The sequence below is a fragment of the Lepus europaeus genome, chromosome 14 (assembly GCF_033115175.1).
Source record: "Lepus europaeus isolate LE1 chromosome 14, mLepTim1.pri, whole genome shotgun sequence".
Classification (NCBI taxonomy): Eukaryota; Metazoa; Chordata; class Mammalia; order Lagomorpha; family Leporidae; genus Lepus; species Lepus europaeus.
The window spans coordinates 427,741-447,546 of record NC_084840.1 but is presented as its reverse complement, the minus strand read 5'-3'; the positions used below and the strand labels follow the sequence as shown (position 1 = coordinate 447,546).

At 60.2% G+C, this 19,806-nt stretch overlaps 1 protein-coding gene across 3 annotated transcripts in view; it reads right to left on the bottom strand.

Annotated features, from left to right (window-relative positions):
* The window catches only part of CACNA1E (calcium voltage-gated channel subunit alpha1 E), a 295,645-nt gene that overhangs the window by 210,969 nt on the left and 64,870 nt on the right, over positions 1-19,806 (bottom strand). For all 3 annotated transcript variants that reach the window (XM_062211220.1, XM_062211221.1, XM_062211223.1), the window contains exons 4-6: positions 8,576-8,679; positions 7,332-7,484; positions 6,309-6,490 (exon numbers count right to left, since the gene is read on the bottom strand). In XM_062211220.1, the coding sequence (XP_062067204.1) occupies positions 6,309-6,490; positions 7,332-7,484; positions 8,576-8,679 (439 nt within the window). The remainder of the gene's footprint in view (positions 1-6,308; positions 6,491-7,331; positions 7,485-8,575; positions 8,680-19,806) is intronic.

The window sequence follows — 19,806 nt, the reverse complement described above, 5'->3', positions numbered from 1 at the left end:
CCCCTGCCACTACCTGGAAGATCTGGGCTGAGTTCCAAGCTCCCAGATTCCTTCTGGCCTGGCCTTGGCCATTACAGGTATAACTTGTATTAATTTAAATAAATCATCCACAAAGCCTATAGCAAACCTTGTTTTTAAGTGCTGAGGCCACGACAGCACACACAGTGCCCGTCCCCACCCCACCCCACCCCCGACAGCAACCCCTTCACCTGGACCTGGGACTCCACCCTTCCTGGGTCTCCTCCTGCTTCTGTAGTTTCTCAGGCTTTTCTGCTGACAGTGAGGTTCCCCCCCATGTCTGAAACCCTCTCTCCCCCGGAAAGGGCACCTCAGGACCCTAACCAGCATCTGTAGGCCAGGAGCCCCCCGCCCGGCATCACGGCCAGGCGTCTGCCCCACTCCCTCGCTCGGGCCCTCCTGACCTCCTGCACATGCACGTGGCAGCCAGCTCCCTGGAGTGTGGAGTCCAAACTGCCCTGGGGCTCCCAAAGCCCTACCTGCCCTGCAGCCTCCTGACGTGCTACACAGGTGCTGCTCTCCGGCTGTCCTCTCTCACACCCCACCAGCCAGCCCTCGCCTCCTCCCTGCTGTGGCCAGCGCTCTGCCTCGTGCCACTGCACCGCCCTCTTCATGCGTCCCCAGCTGTGCACCTGCCCCGTGGAGCAGGTTCTCAGCAAAGCGGCTGGAGTTAACTCCCGTCCGAGGAGCCTGCCCAGGGCTCCCCACCTCGTTCAGCCTCCACCGCAGCCCACAGATCTGCAGGCCCAGCCCCCTCTCCTGGCCCAACGTCCGCCTACTCACCCTGCACCCGACCCACTCCAACCCAGCGGCCTCTCCTCTGTCCTCAGACAGACCCAGCACATGTCAATCTCAGGACCTCGGCCTGATTGGCCACCAGGGATCCTCTTCCCGCAGGTAACCACACGGCCCACTGTGAAACTGTAGCCAAATCCCCCTTCACTACTCTCTCTCCATAGCCCCACCACTCTGGAATGCCCTGTTTTCATGATTTATCCTGTGTGCACTTCCCTCACAGAGGTTATCACAGCCCAGGAGGTGACAAACAGCTCCAGGATCTAAACACAAATAGGAAACATGGACTCAGAGAGCAGAGACTTGATACCTACAGACAGGACTTGGACCCCAGCAGGGACCTGGGTGCCCACAGACAGGGCCTGGGAACCTCACCAGGGACCTGGGTGCCCACAGACAGGGCCTGGGAACCTCACCAGGGACCTGGGTGCCCACAGACAGGGCCTGGGAACCACACCAGGGACCTGGGTGCCCACAGACAGGGCCTGGGAACCACACCAGGGACCTGGGTGCCCACAGACAGGACTTGGACCCCAGCAGGGACCTGGGTGCCCACAGACAGGGCCTGGGAACCTCACCAGGGACCTGGGTGCCCACAGACAGGGCCTGGGAACCTCACCAGGGACCTGGGTGCCCACAGACAGGGCCTGGGAACCTCACCAGGGACCTGGGTGCCCACAGACAGGGCCTGGGAACCTCACCAGGGACCTGGGTGCCCACAGACAGGGCCTGGGAACCTCACCAGGGACCTGGGTGCCCACAGACAGGGCCTGGGAACCTCACCAGGGACCTGGGTGCCCACAGACAGGGCCTGGGAACCTCACCAGGGACCTGGGTGCCCACAGACAGGGCCTGGGAACCTCACCAGGGACCTGGGTGCCCACAGACAGGGCCTGGGAACCACACCAGGGACCTGGGTGCCCACAGACAGGGCCTGGGAACCTCACCAGGGACCTGGGTGCCCACAGACAGGGCCTGGGAACCACACCAGGGACCTGGGTGCCCACAGACAGGGCCTGGGAACCTCACCAGGGACCTGGGTGCCCACAGACAGGGCCTGGGAACCTCACCAGGGACCTGGGTGCCCACAGACAGGGCCTGGGAACCTCACCAGGGACCTGGGTGCCCACAGACAGGGCCTGGGAACCTCACCAGGGACCTGGGTGCCCACAGACAGGGCCTGGGAACCCCAGCAGGGACCTGGGTGCCCACAGCAGACCCAGGAACCCCAACAGGGACCTGGGTGCCCACAGCAGGGCAGGAGGCCCAGCAGTCTACGGGTTAGACTCAATGCGAACCGGATGCAGCCGTTAGTATGTCAGGGTCGGGGGAGAGCCCCTTCTGCAGGCGCCTGGGGGCACAGCCAGGTGAACAGCACTAGGCGCAAACACTGGAACCTCGGGCGCCTTGGCTGAGTGAGCACGGCTAACACAGCAAGAACGTGCTGCAGGCCTGGCAAGCAGCACTGATCAGGTACAGGAGAAATAAGTGAGCTGGGTTCTCAGTAGAGGTGAGAGCCTGCAGGCGAGGGCCTCTGGGACAGAGTCAGCACCGGCACATGCGACTGCTTCCCATTCTTCCTGCCTGAGTGCCTGGGCGGGGCCTAGGGGCCTTGGCAGAAACCTGAGCACCTGCAGACAGGACCTGAGGAGCTCAGCAGGGACCCACCCGGGTGCCTCCAGCCAGGGAGGCAGCCAAGAATCCCTCCCAGTGGATCCCCATCCGGGGCTGGGCCACTCCAGGCTGCCTCGACAACGGGACACCCCCCCCCGCAACGCGCCCCCTCACAAAAAAGCAGACAGAAGCCACATGCAGATGAGGCCCATACAGTTGGGGACAACAGGAAGTCACCGCAGGGAGCACACTCAGGAACAGCCCAGCAGACAAGGGACACAGGCGTTCACTGGGTCTAAGGAAAGCTCACACTGAGCCTGCGTGCCCATCGAGCAAGCCTGGTGGGTCTTGGCTTGGGTCAGGCAGCCCCACTGCCCCACACACCCACGCCACTGCTGCAGGGGCAGGCTCCCCAGGCCCCAGTGCTGCATGTGAGGAAGGGCAGCCACGGGGGCATGGGGCCTTCCCGGAACAAGGGGTGGGGGGGAGAAGGGAGGGAGCTGGTGGCTGCCAGTGCGTCTTGGGGGCAGAGGCACCGCTCTGAGTGGTTTCTCTGCGTGCAGAAATAGACTGTCTGTAACACCTGTATTTATAACACTAGGTTAACTACTCATTCATGGTTAATTCCGCGGTGTGCAACCAGTGTGCACGTGTATAGATGTGTATAATTTTGCCATTACAAAGTCTAACCTAGAATAGGAAGAAAGAAGAAAAAAACATGGAGGGGTATGGTTAACGGGGGCTACAAGAACATGCTAATTTTTACCCAGATCCATTCAAACCTCACACCCTCTGGGCACAGGTACACTGAGGATGGCAGGTGCACCTGCTCACTCTCTCACGGCTACTTTCTGACCTCTCCCCACCCCCTTTTCTTCCCAAGTTGCATGGTTGGTCGTGAGTGAACAGGGCCCGTGAGTACCAGTGTGAAGAGTCCTGAACCTGCCCTCCAGCACTACAGCCCCTACGCCCACAGGGATGCCCAGCTCCTGCACCCGAGTCCTGCCGGGGCACCCGACACCCCACATCCCTGCAGCACCGACGCCCGGCTTCTGCTGCTTTGCCCTCTTCCTAGGGAATCTGACGTCATTTCTGTTCCTCCACTTCTGAATCCAGGTGCAGCTCCCACTACTGTGAGCACACCTGCCGGTGACTCCTGGAAGTGCCCAGGGGCTCACCGTGCCTGCCTCTTGGGAACTGATCTGACAGCCCCACTAGTGCCCTCAGCCCTGGGCCCAGCCATCAGGGAGGCAGGAGGCCCCGCACACGAAAGCTCGGTGGCTGCCGGACTGGAGGTGGCCAGCGGGGCAAAGGCTTCAGAGGATGGGCAATGCGCCCTCTTCGCTCCCCAGCTCCCTGAGTGAGCAAAACTAGAGGGGGTGAGGTCACCATCTGCGTGCTGCGGCGTAGAGCTGACCCGTGTTGAATGAGTGGACGCAAGAGCCAGCAGATGACCGCGGGAACAACCAGGGGCTCCCCTGACCCTGGCTGAAGAGGCCCCACGTCACGGCTGCACCTTCACACTCCACACTTCTCCTTCCAGGCTCTCAGCCCACTTGCAGCACTGCTTCAGAGTCCCAGATGCCCGTGCCTGGCCAATCTGAGCAACAGGGCCTGGCGAGGTTCGGGAGCGCTCGCCGCCTGCCTGCCTCCTTCCTGCAGCGCCCGCTGGAGCGGACTCAGACACCACTGGGCCGTGGCCACGCTGAGCCCGGGCTCCTTCACGTCCCACGCAGCCATGGCTTTCCTGCAAAGCACCTCAGCGCTGCACTGGCCTGCTGAAGGGAAGGTCCCAGGACAAGCCTCGCACAGCCCTTGCTCCGCAGGCACGGCCATTTGCCCGCGTCTCTCCTGAGCCAGGGTATTTCCTTTCCTGACAACGTCCAGACCTCTTTTCACAGTGGGCTTTGTGTGCACCCCCTGCCCCAGCCAGCGAGTCTTGTACAGAGTTGCACGTAACACGGGAAGGAAAGAGGAACATGTCCAAGCTGAGCCATTACCCAGCACGGGTGGCCATCCTAGACACCTCTCCCGCCTTGCTCTGATAACCTGTGACGTCATTACCCAGCACGGGTGGCCGTCCCAGACGCACCTCTCCCGCCTTGCCCTGATAACCTGTGACGTCATTACCCGGCACGGGTGGCCGTCCCAGATGCACCTCTCCCGCCTTGCCCTGATAACCTGTGACGTCATTACCCAGCACGGGTGGCCGTCCCAGACGCACCACTCCCGCCTTGCTCTGATAACCTGTGACGTCATTACCCAGCACGGGTGGCCGTCCTAGATACACCTCTCCCGCCTTGCCCTGATAACCTGTGACATCATTACCCGGCACGGGTGGCCGTCCCAGACACCTCTCCCGCCTTGCCCTGATAACCTGTGACGTCATTACCCAGCACGGGTGGCCGTCCCAGACGCACCACTCCCGCCTTGCTCTGATAACCTGTGACGTCATTACCCGGCATGGGTGGCCATTCTAGACGCACCTCTCCCGCCTTGCCCTGATAACCTGTGACGTCATTACCCAGCACGGGTGGCCGTCCCAGGCACCTCTCCCGCCTTGCTCTGATAACCTGTGACGTCATTACCCGGCACGGGTGGCCGTCCCAGACGCACCACTCCCGCCTTGCCCTGATAACCTGTGACGTCATTACCCAGCACGGGTGGCCGTCCAGACACCTCTCCCGCCTTGCCCTGATAACCTGTGACGTCATTACCCAGCATGGGTGGCCGTCCTAGACGCACCTCTCCCGCCTTGCTCTGATAACCTGTGACGTCATTACCCGGCATGGGTGGCCGTCCTAGATGCACCTCTCCCGCCTTGCCCTGATAACCTGTGACGTCATTACCCAGCACGGGTGGCCGTCCTAGACACCTCTCCCGCCTTGCCCTGATAACCTGTGACGTCATTACCCGGCACGGGTGGCCGTCCAGACACCTCTCCCGCCTTGCCCTGATAACCTGTGACGTCATTACCCAGCACGGGTGGCCGTCCTAGACGCACCTCTCCCGCCTTGCTCTGATAACCTGTGACGTCATTACCCAGCACGGGTGGCCATCCCAGGCACCTCTCCCGCCTTGCTCTGATAACCTGTGACGTCATTACCCGGCATGGGTGGCCGTCCCAGACGCACCTCTCCCGCCTTGCCCTGATAACCTGTGACGTCATTACCCAGCATGGGTGGCCATCCTAGACGCACCTCTCCCGCCTTGCCCTGATAACCTGTGACGTCATTACCCAGCACGGGTGGCCGTCCTAGATGCACCTCCCGCCTTGCCCTGATAACCTGTGACGTCATTACCCAGCATGGGTGGCCGTCCCAGACACCTCCCGCCTTGCCCTGATAACCTGTGACGTCAGACTCTGGAAGACGGAAGAGACTTCAGAGCTACCTGTCCAGCCTTGTCTGTGCACCTGCTGAGCCTGTCTGCTGGGCTGGAGGGCAGGTGTGTGGCTCAGGGCATGCGCAGCTCAGCAGCCACCCAGACCCCCTGAGCTCAGCTGGCACTGCCAGCAAGCCTCCCACACCTGACACAGCAGTCACGAGACCAGCGGAGGGGCTCAACTGTCGGTGACTGGCCCTCACCCCAGACGTGCCTGCCTCACTGGTCAGGGGGCAGCCTAGCTCCTCCAGCTGCCTCCAGCGTGTGGCCAGGTGAGAACTGTGTGGCAGCTTCTCAGGCTGAGGACAGCAACCAAGACACCCACAGCTTTGGAGCAGCAGAGCACGCTGAGCCTGGACAATCAAACTGGGCTGGTCTGCTCACCTGACCAGTGCAGGCAGCCACTTCCCCTTGTCCACGCGGCCAGAGCCAGCACAGGCTGCATCCTTGACCCCCCAACACCCGCGCCCCACCCCAGAGCACCGTCAGCCCCTCACATTGTACAGCACGGTTGTCCAGCCCTCCATGGTGATGCACTGGAAGACGGTGAGCACCGCGAAGAGGATGTTGTCGAACTGCGTGATCCCGTCGTTGGGGCCGATCCAGTCTTTGCACTCGTAACCGGCCGGACAGCCCTGCACGCCACACGGGTGAGGGGGGTCAAATCCTTCCAGAACACCTGCAGGCACATGGGAGGGTGGGACTGACCACATGGAGTCTCCCATGCTGGAAATGACCCCAGGAAGCCACAACTGCCCCATGGCTTGAGCCTCCTTCTCCGCATCCCTCGCTCCCTGGCCAACTGTTCCCCCACGGCCTCCAGTCTCTTCTGAAACACAGCGCTCCTGGCATGGCCACCTGCTCCTGCACCCCCTCCTCCAGCCTCCCACAGCCCACAGGAAGCCCCTCAGCTGGGGCCAGCATCTCACTGGCTTTCTGATTTAGACTCTGGAGAGCCCTGGCTCTTGCTGGGTAGAGGGGAGGTTTTCGGCAGTCGTAAGTCCTGTTCTCATCACAGACTCCCGGTCTTGAACAAAAAGTAAGAGTCCGAGGTGCAGGAATCCTGTGGGGACCCTTCTCATAACGGCCTGGAGTCCGCAGGCCATTCGTCACAGCCTCTGCCCAGCTTCTCCTCCCTGGGCCCTCGGCTCAGCTTGGAAACGACAAACAAGGTTCCCATGACCTGCAGCCCCCAGGCCGCTTTCCACGTGAGCACTGCATGCCCTCAAGTCCAGCACGTGGGTCGTGTGGAGAGCAAGGTCTCCCATCTGTGGGGCCCTGCGGCTGCTTCTGGGGTCCCAGTCTCAGTGGCCTGGGGTGCTGACACAGCATCCTGATGGCCCTCTAACCTGCTCCGGAAATCACCCAACCGCACACCTAGTGGGCTGCTTGCTTTGAAAAATCTGTGTCCAGTGTGGATGCTGACCCCAGGCTGGGTGTGATCCTAATGCCAGGGCAGGAATGGACACCACGTGACCCAGAGGACCGAGGAAGGGTGTGGGGAGGGAGAGGAGGCCGACCTGAATTGTTCACAAAACAGGCACGGTGCAGCTTCCCGCTGTAGAACTCGAGGCCGATAATGGCAAACATGAGGATGGCGAAGAAGAGCAGGAGGCCGATCTGTAGCAGGGGCACCATGGCCTTCATGATGGACTTGAGCACGATCTGCAGGCCTGTGAAGGGAGAGACAGAGCATCAGTGCCCACCAGGGGCAGCCTGGCCTTCATGCTGGACCTGAGCACCCTCTGCAGGCCTGGGGGTGGGGCAGAGCATCAGTGCCCACCAGGGGCAGCCCGGCCTTCATGCTGGACCTGAGCACCCTCTGCAGGCCTGGGGGGGGGGGCCAGAGCATCAGTGCCCACCAGGGGCAGCCCAGCCTTCATGATGGACCTGAGCGCCCTCTGCAGGCCTGGGGTGGAGGGCAGAGCATCAGTGCCCACCAGGGGCAGCCCAGCCTTCATGATGGACCTGAGCACCCTCTGCAGGCCTGGGGGTGGGGGCAGAGGTTGTTGGTGCCCACAAAGTGGCAGCTCAGGGCAAAGCACAGGCATTGGGAGTAAAGAGTGCCCACCAGGAGCCAGTGAAGCCACAGACACCCACATGCCCCCCACACGCCCCCACATGCCCCAGCCCCGGTCTCAGCCTGTACTGCCTCTGGACACCTCTACTAGAGTCCTGCTTCACACCCTAGGGGGAAGGGCAGAGCCCCGACCCTGCTTCTGCCACCACCCGATCCCCATCCAGGCTTTTGGGGACAGAAACATGGCCTTTGACCCCAGCACTGTGCTTCTAGGACCCTGGCCTGAGAGGACTGCAGAGAGGCTCCTGCGGCAGGTCCACTAGAGCTGGAAGGCACGGCGATAACCCATTTTTTATGTTGCCCAGCAACACAAAAGTGTCTAAATCAATGACACATACCAGCATTTTCAAGGTCAGAAACAATGTGCTTATTGCAGGACACAAAACTGCATATACACAGTGATTCAACGCTGTCGACAGGCACAGGGAAAAATGAATAAAACATGTGCTAAAATTCTGTAGGTTCCTCTGAGTGAGGGGACAAAACAAACCTGGACTCTCTATCATCTTACTTTCTGCATTTCACATGAGGATCTCCCGCTATCTCAGATCTCACAGGAAGGCTGACTTTGAGAGCCCAGTGCTGAGCTGGACTGCGGCGTGCCCACTGCCACCCCAGCCTCCTGCAGGAGCCCTAGTCCACCATGGGCCCTCGGGGATCCGGAAGCCCTCGGCCCATGCTCACTGGGGATGCCGGACACCAGCTTCAAGGGCCGCAGAACACGCACGGCGCGCAGGGTCCTCAGGTCCACGTGCGTGTTGAAGTGGGTCCCCGCCGTGGCCAGGATGCTGTGGATGGACACAGAGGGGCGTGGTTAGCAAGATCTGCAGCACTCTCCCATCCCGGGGAGCGAGGCTGTAGCCGGGTCCACCAGGACACGCGGCTGACTCCAGGTGAGCCGACGGGGGTTCCAAGTGGGGTTACATTTGGCCATCTGGGCTTCACTTTGCACACAGGGAAAACCGACCTTCCGTCCAGCAGCAAGCTGACCTCCCAACACCAGGCCCCAGCCTCTGCCCTTCTGTCCCCTCCACCCCTCCCCCCAACCCAGCAGGCCCCTCCCATTTCTTGTTTCACCCAAAATGTTCTTAGATGCCTTGTCTCCTCTCTCCTTCAGGAGATTTCTTCAATCAACACAGCCCAGCAGCAACTCACCCACCCACACCTGGACACGTCAGCGTTGCACAAACCACCAACCCACTGAGCCCACGGCTCGAGAGCAGCTGCAGGACGCGCACGTCCGTGACTGACTGGGACTGGGTTCCTTGTCTTCCCTCGCTCACCCTTCACACGCAGACCACGCAGGTCGTCTCGTTGGGAGGCCGTGGTGCCCTCCTGCCACGGCCACACAGAAATGCACACGGAAGACCAAAACCCACGAGAACCAACTGCAGGCCGTGCACCAGGCACCTTGCCTGACGGGCTAATTCAGCTCTCAGATCCCTGGACACGAGGCACGCAAGTGTGCCTGTGAAAGGCCCTGGGCCCAGGCAGAGACCTGGGGGACAGCAAAGCCGCTCCCCTCCCTCAGCTACAAAACAGGCCAAAGCGAGGCCTGCGATGACGGCCATGGCAGACTGCCCCTCACGCGGCTGTCAACATCAACCTGAAGTTCGCTACTTTTGCCCCTCTCCGAGAGCCTGGGACCAGACTCAGCAGCGCAGTGGCGACGCAGGGAGTCACCCCAAGACCAGCTTTCCACAGCCGGAGGGTGGCGAGGATGGTCCGTGTCTCTGGTTTTTGGGGGGGGGGGCTCTCCCAAGTCCTGAAGCACTGAGGAATCTTGTGGTGGTTAACAGCCAGGGCGTGGCTCCGAGAGACAGCCACGTGCAGGGTTCTGTCTGGCTCTGGGCACAGGCACAGCCACGAGTGAGGGCCGCGGGCGGGGAGCAGGTGGGGAGCTCCCCGTGCCAGGGCGTCACCCAGAGGGAAGTCCTGAGGAACAGCCCACACAGGTGCTGGACGGTCACCGCGGGGGCTGGGGGGTGGTGGGGGGCGGCGGCAAAGCTGCGCCTCCTCTAGGAGCACCTTCCAGCCGGGGCCCCTTGGACAGCCAGATTCCTGAGCGGAGCCCGGCACAGCGAGGGCCTCTCATGCCTTGCCTGGCCCTGCAGGCCCCAGCACGGAGCCGGCTTCAGGGGCAGGGCCTCCGACCTAGGCTCAGGAAGCAGCTAGGGAGCAGGTGGCGTTGCTTCTGGGAGGGAGGAGAAACTAGGAGAGCAAGGGGCGTGCAGGACACAGCCGAAACCACAGCAGGAACAGAGAAAGGGAAGCAAAGAGGCCAAGCTCAGGCCACCCCTAGTCCCCAGCCCGTGGTGGGACGGGACAAGAACGCCTCACCTCAGACCCCCAAAGACACCCCAAACCATACTCGTGCCGAGAATGGCCCAGCACGGCCAACACGTGGCTTGTGTGTGACCCTCCTGGGAAACTGGTGAGCAACCTGCCATTTTTAGTCTGCTTGTGCAAAGGGAGGAACACCACCTGTGCAGAACACGGCCAGGCGCAAACCAGCCTGCCACGTGCCACGAGGAAGAGCCAGGGACTGAGAGGGTGGGGCCACGCCTCAGCTCCTGCAGGAGACTCGGGGGACCCTCTCCACCATGCTCTCCCCCCTGTGCCTTAGCAGAAGCCCCATAAGCCCCCAGCAGACCCCGTGTGGGCTGAACATCGGCCCCGTGCACTTCTACGACAAGGGACAGTGTCCTAGAGAACCGCAGGAAAGCAGGGCTCTGTGCCGGGCACCTCCAGCTCCTCCCAGATGCAGGGCTGTCAGCCCCACTAGAAACAAGGGCCCCGCCTCAGGCCCAGACCCACAAGACGCCCCTGTCACGAGGGCTGCAGCATACGGAGCAGGGAGAGACAGACAGAATCGCGGCACCAAGGGAGACCCAACAGCGGAGAAGGAGACAGGTGGCGGCAGAGTGGCTGGGACAGAAGTGCACAGAGCAGACACACAGGACAAAGAAACCACAGGGACGGGAGAGCTCACCAGGGAAGAGAACAGAGGCAAAGTGAGGCCCTGGCCACAGGGTACCCAGGAGGCAGCCACTCCCATCACCCAGTGTGGCCCTGGCCCCTCTGCCTGCTCCCAGCACCTCCCAGGCCCAGGGGGCCTGCAGCCTGAGCTCTCCCAGGCCTGGAATCCCCCCTTCTTCCTCCGCATGGGTGGGCAGGCAGCACAGCCCTTAACGGACACACAGGGCTGCCCGCTGCATCCTGCTCCCAGCACGCAAATGTCCCGGAGCAGTCACACCCCCGGCGCCCTCTCCACCTGCTAGAAGCAGGGCAGTGGGATTCATGGAGGAGAAGAAGAAGAGGGGAGAGCCCCGCCCTGCTCTCTGTCCACCTCACACACCCCTGGGGATCTGCCCCGCCCCCACCAGATCTGGCCTCAAAGGGAGGCCCTGCCCTGCTCACCTCTGTGCCCAATGAACCCCTGCCAGGTTGAGCCTGGACAGCAGTGGAGAGGTCAGCATGTGCAGGAGGCAGGGCCCCAAGGAGAGAAGCAGCACAGACCCACCCCTGCTGAGGACGAGCAGGTGGCAACCGGGACAGGGACTGGCACCCAGGGGGGCCTTCCAGGACAAGTCCCAGGCCCTGCACCCAGGAGGGCCCTGCCCAGACCGCAGGAGGGGCAGACACAGAGGCCAAAGATGCCACCTCCCGGCAAACCCTAACCATGACACGCACACAACTCAGGGAACCACGGGCCTCACGAAGCCAGGCGTGTGTGTGGTACTGGGGAAGAAGGCGGCAGGAAGACCTCAGCCTCTGGACAGAGAAACGGTCAGGGCCCGGCACGTGCTGTGGGGACACGAAGCTGACTGTAAGCACGGCCAGCGCTGCCCCATCAGTCTGCAACCCTGACGTGGTCTGGGCTGTCACAGTGAGCGCTGTCTCACTGGTCACAAGTAATGAGGTCACGGTGTCCGTCTCAGGCCACAAGCCGCCATGTGCCATCGGTCCCTCTCAGGACCACTGAGTGTGGGGCTCCCTGCAGCTCTCCCAGTTAGCAAGGAAGCACTGGCACCACAGGGGACTCAGCTTTGCTTTCTGCACACACAGACACCAGCCACAGAACTGGGGAGGCCACAGGATCCCTCACTCCTGCCCCAAGGGGCTTCTTCAGGATCAGAGTTTACATCAGCTGTTCACTTTGTCACTGTGAACACCTGGCCTGGCGGAAGGCTCTGTCCTCAGGGAGAGCCCAACACCCTCTGTGCCTCTGAGTAGGGGCAGCAGGACAGTGAGGGACAGCGGGGAACAACAGGGAACAGCAAACTCAGACCCTGGCCAGCACCAGCACAGATCAATGGCTATTCCTGTGGGAGGTCACGGCCCAGGCCCACTTCCATGGTGTCACCTTTGCTAACCAGCAGATGAGAACCAGGCAGAGGTACAATGGCCCCGTAAGATGAGGGCAAAGTAACACTGGGCGATGGAATGGGTCATCTCTCCCATCAGTCACACACAGGACTTCCTGGCCCTGTGCACCTCTTCGGGGCTTTGTCAATCTGTGTCTGCCTCCTGCTCACCCCTCACATCCCTGCCTGGAGAAGACTGCAGCAGTGGGCTCAGGCCCAGGGGCCCAGATGAACCCAGGAGGCCATGTTAAACCTGAACGTGCAGTAAACAGCAAACTGTTTTAGTGTAATATTTGTCTAATACATGGGTGGCTGTTATTTATCTGAACTCCAGATCTGATGGGCATCCTGCATTTTGATCGGCAGAATCTGGTGGCTCTGCTGATCAGAAATCACCTGGTAAAGAGCCACTCTTGCTCAGTGCTGTAGCCTCAGCAGAGCTGCAGGTTCTCCTGAGAGGAGGTGAGAGCCAGGGGCTGTTAACACCAGCCCAGGCAAGGGTCCCTTTGCCTTGGCCCATGGAAGTACCATGGGGACATCAAGTTCTGAAAGTGAACCTGCCTGTCGGCACCCAGGAGGGAGGCCAATCAAGACAAGGGTGGCAAGATCAAGACCTGGATGGGCAGAGGATCCAACACCTCCAAGGCACACCCCATCCCATCACCATTTCCCTAGCAAGAGAGGGCAGGACAGGATCCACATCCACCAGGAGGGGCAGGAAGGGATCTACTCCAACTCAGGGACACAGGAAAAGATCTACTCCACCTCAGGAGGGGCAGGAAGGGATCTACTCCACCTCAGGAGAGGCAGCAAGGGATCTACTCCACCTCAGGAGGAGCAGCAAGGGATCTACTCCACCTCAGGAGAGGCAGCAAGGGATCTACTCCACCTCAGGAGGGGCAGGAAGGGATCTACTCCACCTCAGGAGGGGCAGCAAGGGATCTACTCCACCTCAGGAGGGGCAGGAAGGGATCTACTCCACCTCAGGAGAGGCAGCAAGGGATCTACTCCACATCAGGAGGGGCAGGAAGGGATCTACTCCACCTCAGGAGGGGCAGCAAGGGATCTACTCCACCTCAGGAGGGGCAGGAAGGGATCTACTCCACCTCAGGGACACAGGAAGGGATCTACTCCACCTCAGGAGGGGCAGCAAGGGATCTACTCCACCTCAGGAGACTCAGGAAGGGATCTACTCCACCTCAGGAGGGGCAGCAAGGGATCTACTCCACCTCAGGAGGGGCAGGAAGGGATCTACTCCACCTCAGGGACACAGGAAGGGATCTACTCCACCTCAGGAGGGGCAGCAAGGGATCTACTCCACCTCAGGAGACTCAGGAAGGGATCTACTCCACCTCAGGAGGGGCAGCAAGGGATCTACTCCACCTCAGGAGGGGCAGGAAGGGATCTACTCCACCTCAGGAGGGGCAGGAAGGGATCTACTCCACCTCAGGAGGGGCAGGAAGGGATCTACTCCACCTCAGGGACACAGGAAGGGATCTACTCCACCTCAGGAGGGGCAGGAAGGGATCTACTCCACCTCAGGGACACAGGAAGGGATCTGCTCCACCTCAGGAGGGGCAGCAAGGGATCTACTCCACATCAGGAGGGGCAGGAAGGGATCTACTCCACCTCATGGACACAGGAAGGGATCTACTCCACCTCAGGGACACAGGAAGGGATCTACTCCACCTCAGGAGGGGCAGGAAGGGATCTACTCCACCTCATGGACACAGGAAGGGATCTACTCCACCTCAGGGACACAGGAAGGGATCTACTCCACCTCAGGAGGGGCAGGAAGGGATCTACTCCACCTCAGGAGGGGCAGGAAGGGATCTACTCCACCTCAGGGACACAGGAAGGGATCTGCTCCACCTCAGGAGGGGCAGGAAGGGATCTACTCCACCTCAGGAGGGGCAGCAAGGGATCTACTCCACCTCAGGAGGGGCAGGAAGGGATCTGCTCCACCTCAGGAGGGGCAGGAAGGGATCTACTCCACCTCAGGAGGGGCAGGAAGGGTTTGAGTCCCACCAGGATCAGGCAAGAAGGGATCCAACCAAGCTAGATCCACAGCATACTGTGGCAGGTGTTTCTCCCACAGGCAGGACCCCGCAAGTGGGCAAACCCCAGAGGTTTCCTTCAGAGGCTGGCCCCTCCTTTCCTCCCCATGCTCCACCCATGAGAACCAGCTCCAGCCATGCCTGCCTTCACAGAGGCTCTGGGGTGCAGCTGTGACTCTACAGTCACGCTCCTGCCTCTCCTCTCCCCGCCTGAGCAACATGGCGAGAGCAAGCCCAGGTGACTGCCCCACATACCATAGGTACCTGGACGAGGGCTCTGGGGAGGCTGGAGCACGTGCCCTCGGCTGGCTTCAAGCCAGGCTGTCCCCCAGACTACTGCCAGCCTGAGGTAGGGGCACGGGACGGCACTTTTCTTTTTTTCTTTTTTAAAGATTTTATTTATTTATTTGAAAGGTAGAGTTACAGTGAGAAGGAGAGACAGCAAGAGAGAAGTCTTCCATCCGCTTGTTCACTCCCCAGATGGCCGCAATGGCCAGAGCTGTGTCGATCTGAAGCCAGGAACCTGGAGTTTCTTCTGGGTCTCCCACATTGGTGCAGGGTCCAAGGACTTGGGCCACCTCCCACTGCTTTCCCAGGCCATAGCAGAGAACTGGATCGGAAGAGGAGCAGCCGAGACTAGAACCGGTGCCCATATGGGATGCCAGTGCTGCAGGCAGAGGATTAACCTACTGCGCCACAGTGCCAGCCCCCCCACCCCCGGGGCAGCACTTTCTAATGATTGACGGGGACACTGCAAGACGGCACAGGCACCCTCAACCTTGGCACTGGCTTACGGCAGAGGTTCCTGGTCACAAGCAACAGAACGATGTCAACTGAAAGTGTAAGGTGGATCTGAGAAGACCCCAGGAGCTCACAGGCAGGAGGAGGTGGGAAGAGCAGCCTGGTGGGGGAAGCAGCATGGCATCCAGGTCAGTCTGAGGCCTGCAGGGAGACTGGACTGCAGGAGAGCAGAGAGGTGAGGCCAGATGCTGTCTGTGTTTCTAGCCCGAAGACAAAGCCTGGCGGCTGGAGCTGCGAAGGCAGGGAATGGGTTTTCCCTCAAGCCCTGAGCAGCACAGGCACAGGCTTCTGACCCACACAGCTGCCGGCAAATCAGCGTGTGCTGCTTTAAGCCCCCGAAGAGTGGAGATTTGTCAGCACAGCCAGGCCAACTAGCCCGCTGACCCTCAGCTGCAGAGGTGCCGCTGTGAACTAGCACTGGCCGTCCTGGCATATGAGGGCCCCAGGCTGGAGAGAAAGTAATCACAGGTCGGGCTGGCGCTGTGGTGCAGTGGGTTAATGCCCTGGCCTGAAGCGCCGGCATCCCATATGGGCGCCGGTTCTGGTCCCGGCTGCTCCATTTCCTGTCCAGCTCTCTGCTATGGCCTGGGAAAGCAGTAGAAGATGGCCCAAGTCCTTGGGCCCCTGCACCCATGTGGGAGATCCCAGAAGCAGCTCCTGGCTCCTGGCTTTGGATCGGCGCAGCTCCGGCTGTTGCGGCCATCTGGGGAATGAACCAGCAGATGGAAGACCTTTCTCTCTCTGTCTCTATCTAACTCTTTCAAATAAATAAAATAAAATATTAAAACAAAACAAAACAAAAAGAAGTCACAGATCCCACCACCCCCTATCTGATGAGGCCAGTGAGGCCCCACCAGAGCATGGGCCATCAGCAACATGGTGAGGGGGAGGCCAAGCAAACGCCAACCACAGCCAGGCTCCCAGAAAGTACTTGGTGAACAGGTGCTGCAAAGAGGATGGGGAACACTTCCTGGTGTTTGAGTCCATAAAGCAAGGTGTCCAAGGGAGGGGCCCCTGGGACCTCTCCTAGCTCCAAGAACCTGAGACAGCATTGTCTAAGCTTGCCATGCCCAGCTCCCTCTTGTGGCCCAGCACTGGAGCTGGGTCACAGGGCTGCACACCTCAGAACACCATCCAGCCCTTAGGAGGATGGCACATGGCCCCCAGCCCACTCCCCAGCCCTACCCAGCAGAGGGCTCTGGGCATCGCTGGCTCACAGGGAAGTGAGCGTCCACACAACTGTCCCAGAGCTGGGACCTGCGCCACCCCTGTGGAGCGGGAGCTTCGCTCTCACGCACCACCATCTCAACCCACTGAATTACACGTAGCGTTCTGCTCTCTGTTTCTCTTAAACAGATTACTGAAACCGTGATTCGATTTGGGAATACATTCCTAGAGACTCATTTTATCAAAACGGAAAAAGACTCTGGGTAGTAGACTGTTCACACAGAGTTCCAAGAAAACACAAAGTCCGATCTGGCCAAAGGGCAGCCACCTGAGGAGAAGGGGCTGCGAACAGCAGCACAGGTGTCAGGTCCAGCCCAACTCCCAGCCTCAGCCACGCACCCCTCCACCTCTCCACCCAGGACCTTCTGAAACCAACCGCGAGACGGGAGACACCAGATGGACCCGTCACTGTCGGTAGGGCCAGGGAGCTCTGCACAGGCCTGCAGGAGAGGCCAGAGCAGCCGGATGCTGGGCAAGGCACTGCAGAAGGCCCAGAGACCACAGGGAGGCCAGAGAACTGGTGAGACTGAAACAAGACTGTGTGGCCAGACCCCGGTGCACAGGTGCTGCAGGGTGAAGTCAAGATGGGGAGACTGACCAGGTTCGGCAGCATTCAGAACCCCACAGCACCAAGAGCTTGGCTTTGGGACACCGGTTACCACAGCGTGACCTCGAGAGATCCCTGGCACTGAGCTACAGGTCTCACCTCCCCTGGGCCAGCCCCAGCCAGTACAAAGCACTCAGCTTGGTTTCTGTACCTGACCCAGTGCCACCTGCTCACGCCATGGGCCACTCCCGAGCTGCTGCTGTGACTTGTGAAACCTCCCCTCCTGACAGTGGCATCTTGGGGTTGGCCAAGGGAGATCATGCCCTGTTGAGACCCACGATGTCCTGGGCAGTGCCTGGCTCAGGGACAGGCAGGTGATGGGCTTGGGCCACATCAGGGCTTCAACCAGCCTGCGTCACAGAACCACCGCCTATGTGGTCACAGATCACAGAGAGAACACCGTCTGAGCCCAGCCGGGACATGTGCAGGTACACACCTCACACTTCACAAAACGGACACTTCCCCTGCATGCCGTCACACTCATCTTTCTCTCCAAGGCTCCCTTCCCGCGTCTAATGCTCCGTTACCCCCAACTGCATGGGTCTCACAGCCTGCTGGTGGGCTCCACCCAGTCTGAGACACCCAGGCATGAAGACCAGCCCGGCCATAGGCTCCCTCTAGGCAGGCTGTGTCATGGGACCAGAGGGCCGTGGAGCAGGCCTGCTGCTCGCCCAAGGAGAGCACACATCCCCTGTGATACCGGAAGTAGATCTGCTAATGAGTCACCATGAAGTACAAATATGCACACATGACACACAACCACAGATGTGTGTGCACACATGCACGTGCCACACATGCAAAACACTCACGTGCACAATATACAAGCACACATATGCTTCAATGTATGCGCACACCACACAAATGCAAAATTCTCACAGGCACATATCTATACATGCAAAATCACACCACACACATGTATACACCCACCACACACAATCACACACATGTTCGTGCACACATGTATGCATCACACACAAACATGCACATATAAACATGCAAGCATATGCAAATAACCACACGCACGTGTAGACACTCACATATGAATACTCCATAGACACACACCATACACACATGTGCACACTTAACCTACATACCTGCACACACAATACATATGCACACCACATACAACATGTGTGCACACATGTGTGTGTGCACACAAGCACACATATGCAGTAACTTCAGAACACTCACAGGACAGTTACCGGCCTCTGACTTGCGCTGTGCGTGTATGGAGTCTGCTCTGGGTTTTGCTCAGGGTGTGCATTACTGAACATTCACGGCCAGAGTAGACCATGGGCTTCAAACTAAGACCAGACAGCGAATGAGCCAAGACACCCTTACCTTGCCTAGGGCAGGTGGAGGGGGTGGGGTTAGTGTCCCTTCCCAGAGACAGCCTGGCTGTCTTTAACAAGAATTTAAAATCAGATTCCCAATTACATTTCAGAGGAGCGTGAGGGGAGGAGCTTCTGGGGGCTCCCATCCCCCCCAGAGAGCCCCACAGGCAGACCGAGTCACACCAAGGAGAAGAGCTGAGAGAGCAGCAGGACAGCGCCAGCCACAGGGTCCTTCCCAGAGCTGCCGTGCTCTGTGGCACTGCTGGCTAGCACACAGGCCCAGGGCAGAGCGCCCTTCCCAGGATTCTAGACCCAAGGGGTCAGGCTGCTCCCTTCTGATACAGCCAAGCCCACACACCAAAATGTGTACCCCCTGTTGTAGTCTTCTGAGGTTCCTCTCACAGAGCCCGTGGCTGCCGCAGGGAGAACAAGAAGGTGACAGAGGGAGGACCCTCCTGGGCCACAGCTGCAGCCACAGCCCTAGCCAGGAAGCCCCACCACTTCCTGTGCAACCACACCTGGTGGTCATTCCCCAACAGGCCCTCCTGGTACAGGCGAAACCCAGGAGTGTCTGCAAATCACAACCACCCACCACCTCTGAGTCTGGGCCCTCCTGAGTCCAGATGCTACCATGTGGACAAGTGGCCCAAGTGAAGGCTGCACAGAAGAGCTGGGGGCACACGACACAAGAGCTGGAACCATGACCTGCTTAGCCACAGAGGAGAGCACGCTTGCCCTCGACGCCCTTACAAGTGGCTTCATCCCTAAGACACCAAGCAGTCTCCTCCCAGCTCCCACAGAACAAACAGCAATGCTCACTGAGGAGCGGGGCGAGGACCACGCTCTCCCCAAGATGCCCACAAGGATGGGCAGGGCACTCTCCCCGAGACACCCGCACCGAGCAGCGTGAATGCCCTGCGTGCTCTCCCCGAGATGCCCGCACCAACATGTGTGGCCACTGTGTGCTCGCCACAATGCCCGCACCAACATGTGTGGCTACTGCGTGTTCTCCTCAAGACACCCGCACCGAATCGTGTGAATGCCCTGCGTGCTCTCACCGAGATGCCCGCACCAACATGTGTGGCCACTGTGTGCTCGCCACAATGCCCGCACCAACATGTGTGGCCACTGCGTGCTCTTGCCACGACACCTGCACTGATGAGTGTGAATGCCCTGTGTGCTCTCCCCGAGACACCAGCACCAACATGTGTGGCCACTGTGTGCTCTCGCCGCGATGCCCGCACCAACATGTGTGGCCACTGTGTGCTCTCCCCGAGACACCCGCACCGAGCAGCGTGAATGCCCTGCGTGCTCTCACCGAGATGCCCACACCAACATGTGTGGCCACTGTGTGCTCGCCACAATGCCTGCACCAACATGTGTGGCCACTGCGTGCTCTCACCGAGATGCCCACACCAATATGTGTGGCCACTGCGTGCTCTCGCCGAGATGCCTGCACCAACATGCGTGGCCACTGCGTGCTCTCCCCAAGACAGTCATACTGAGGAGGTGGCTAACACCA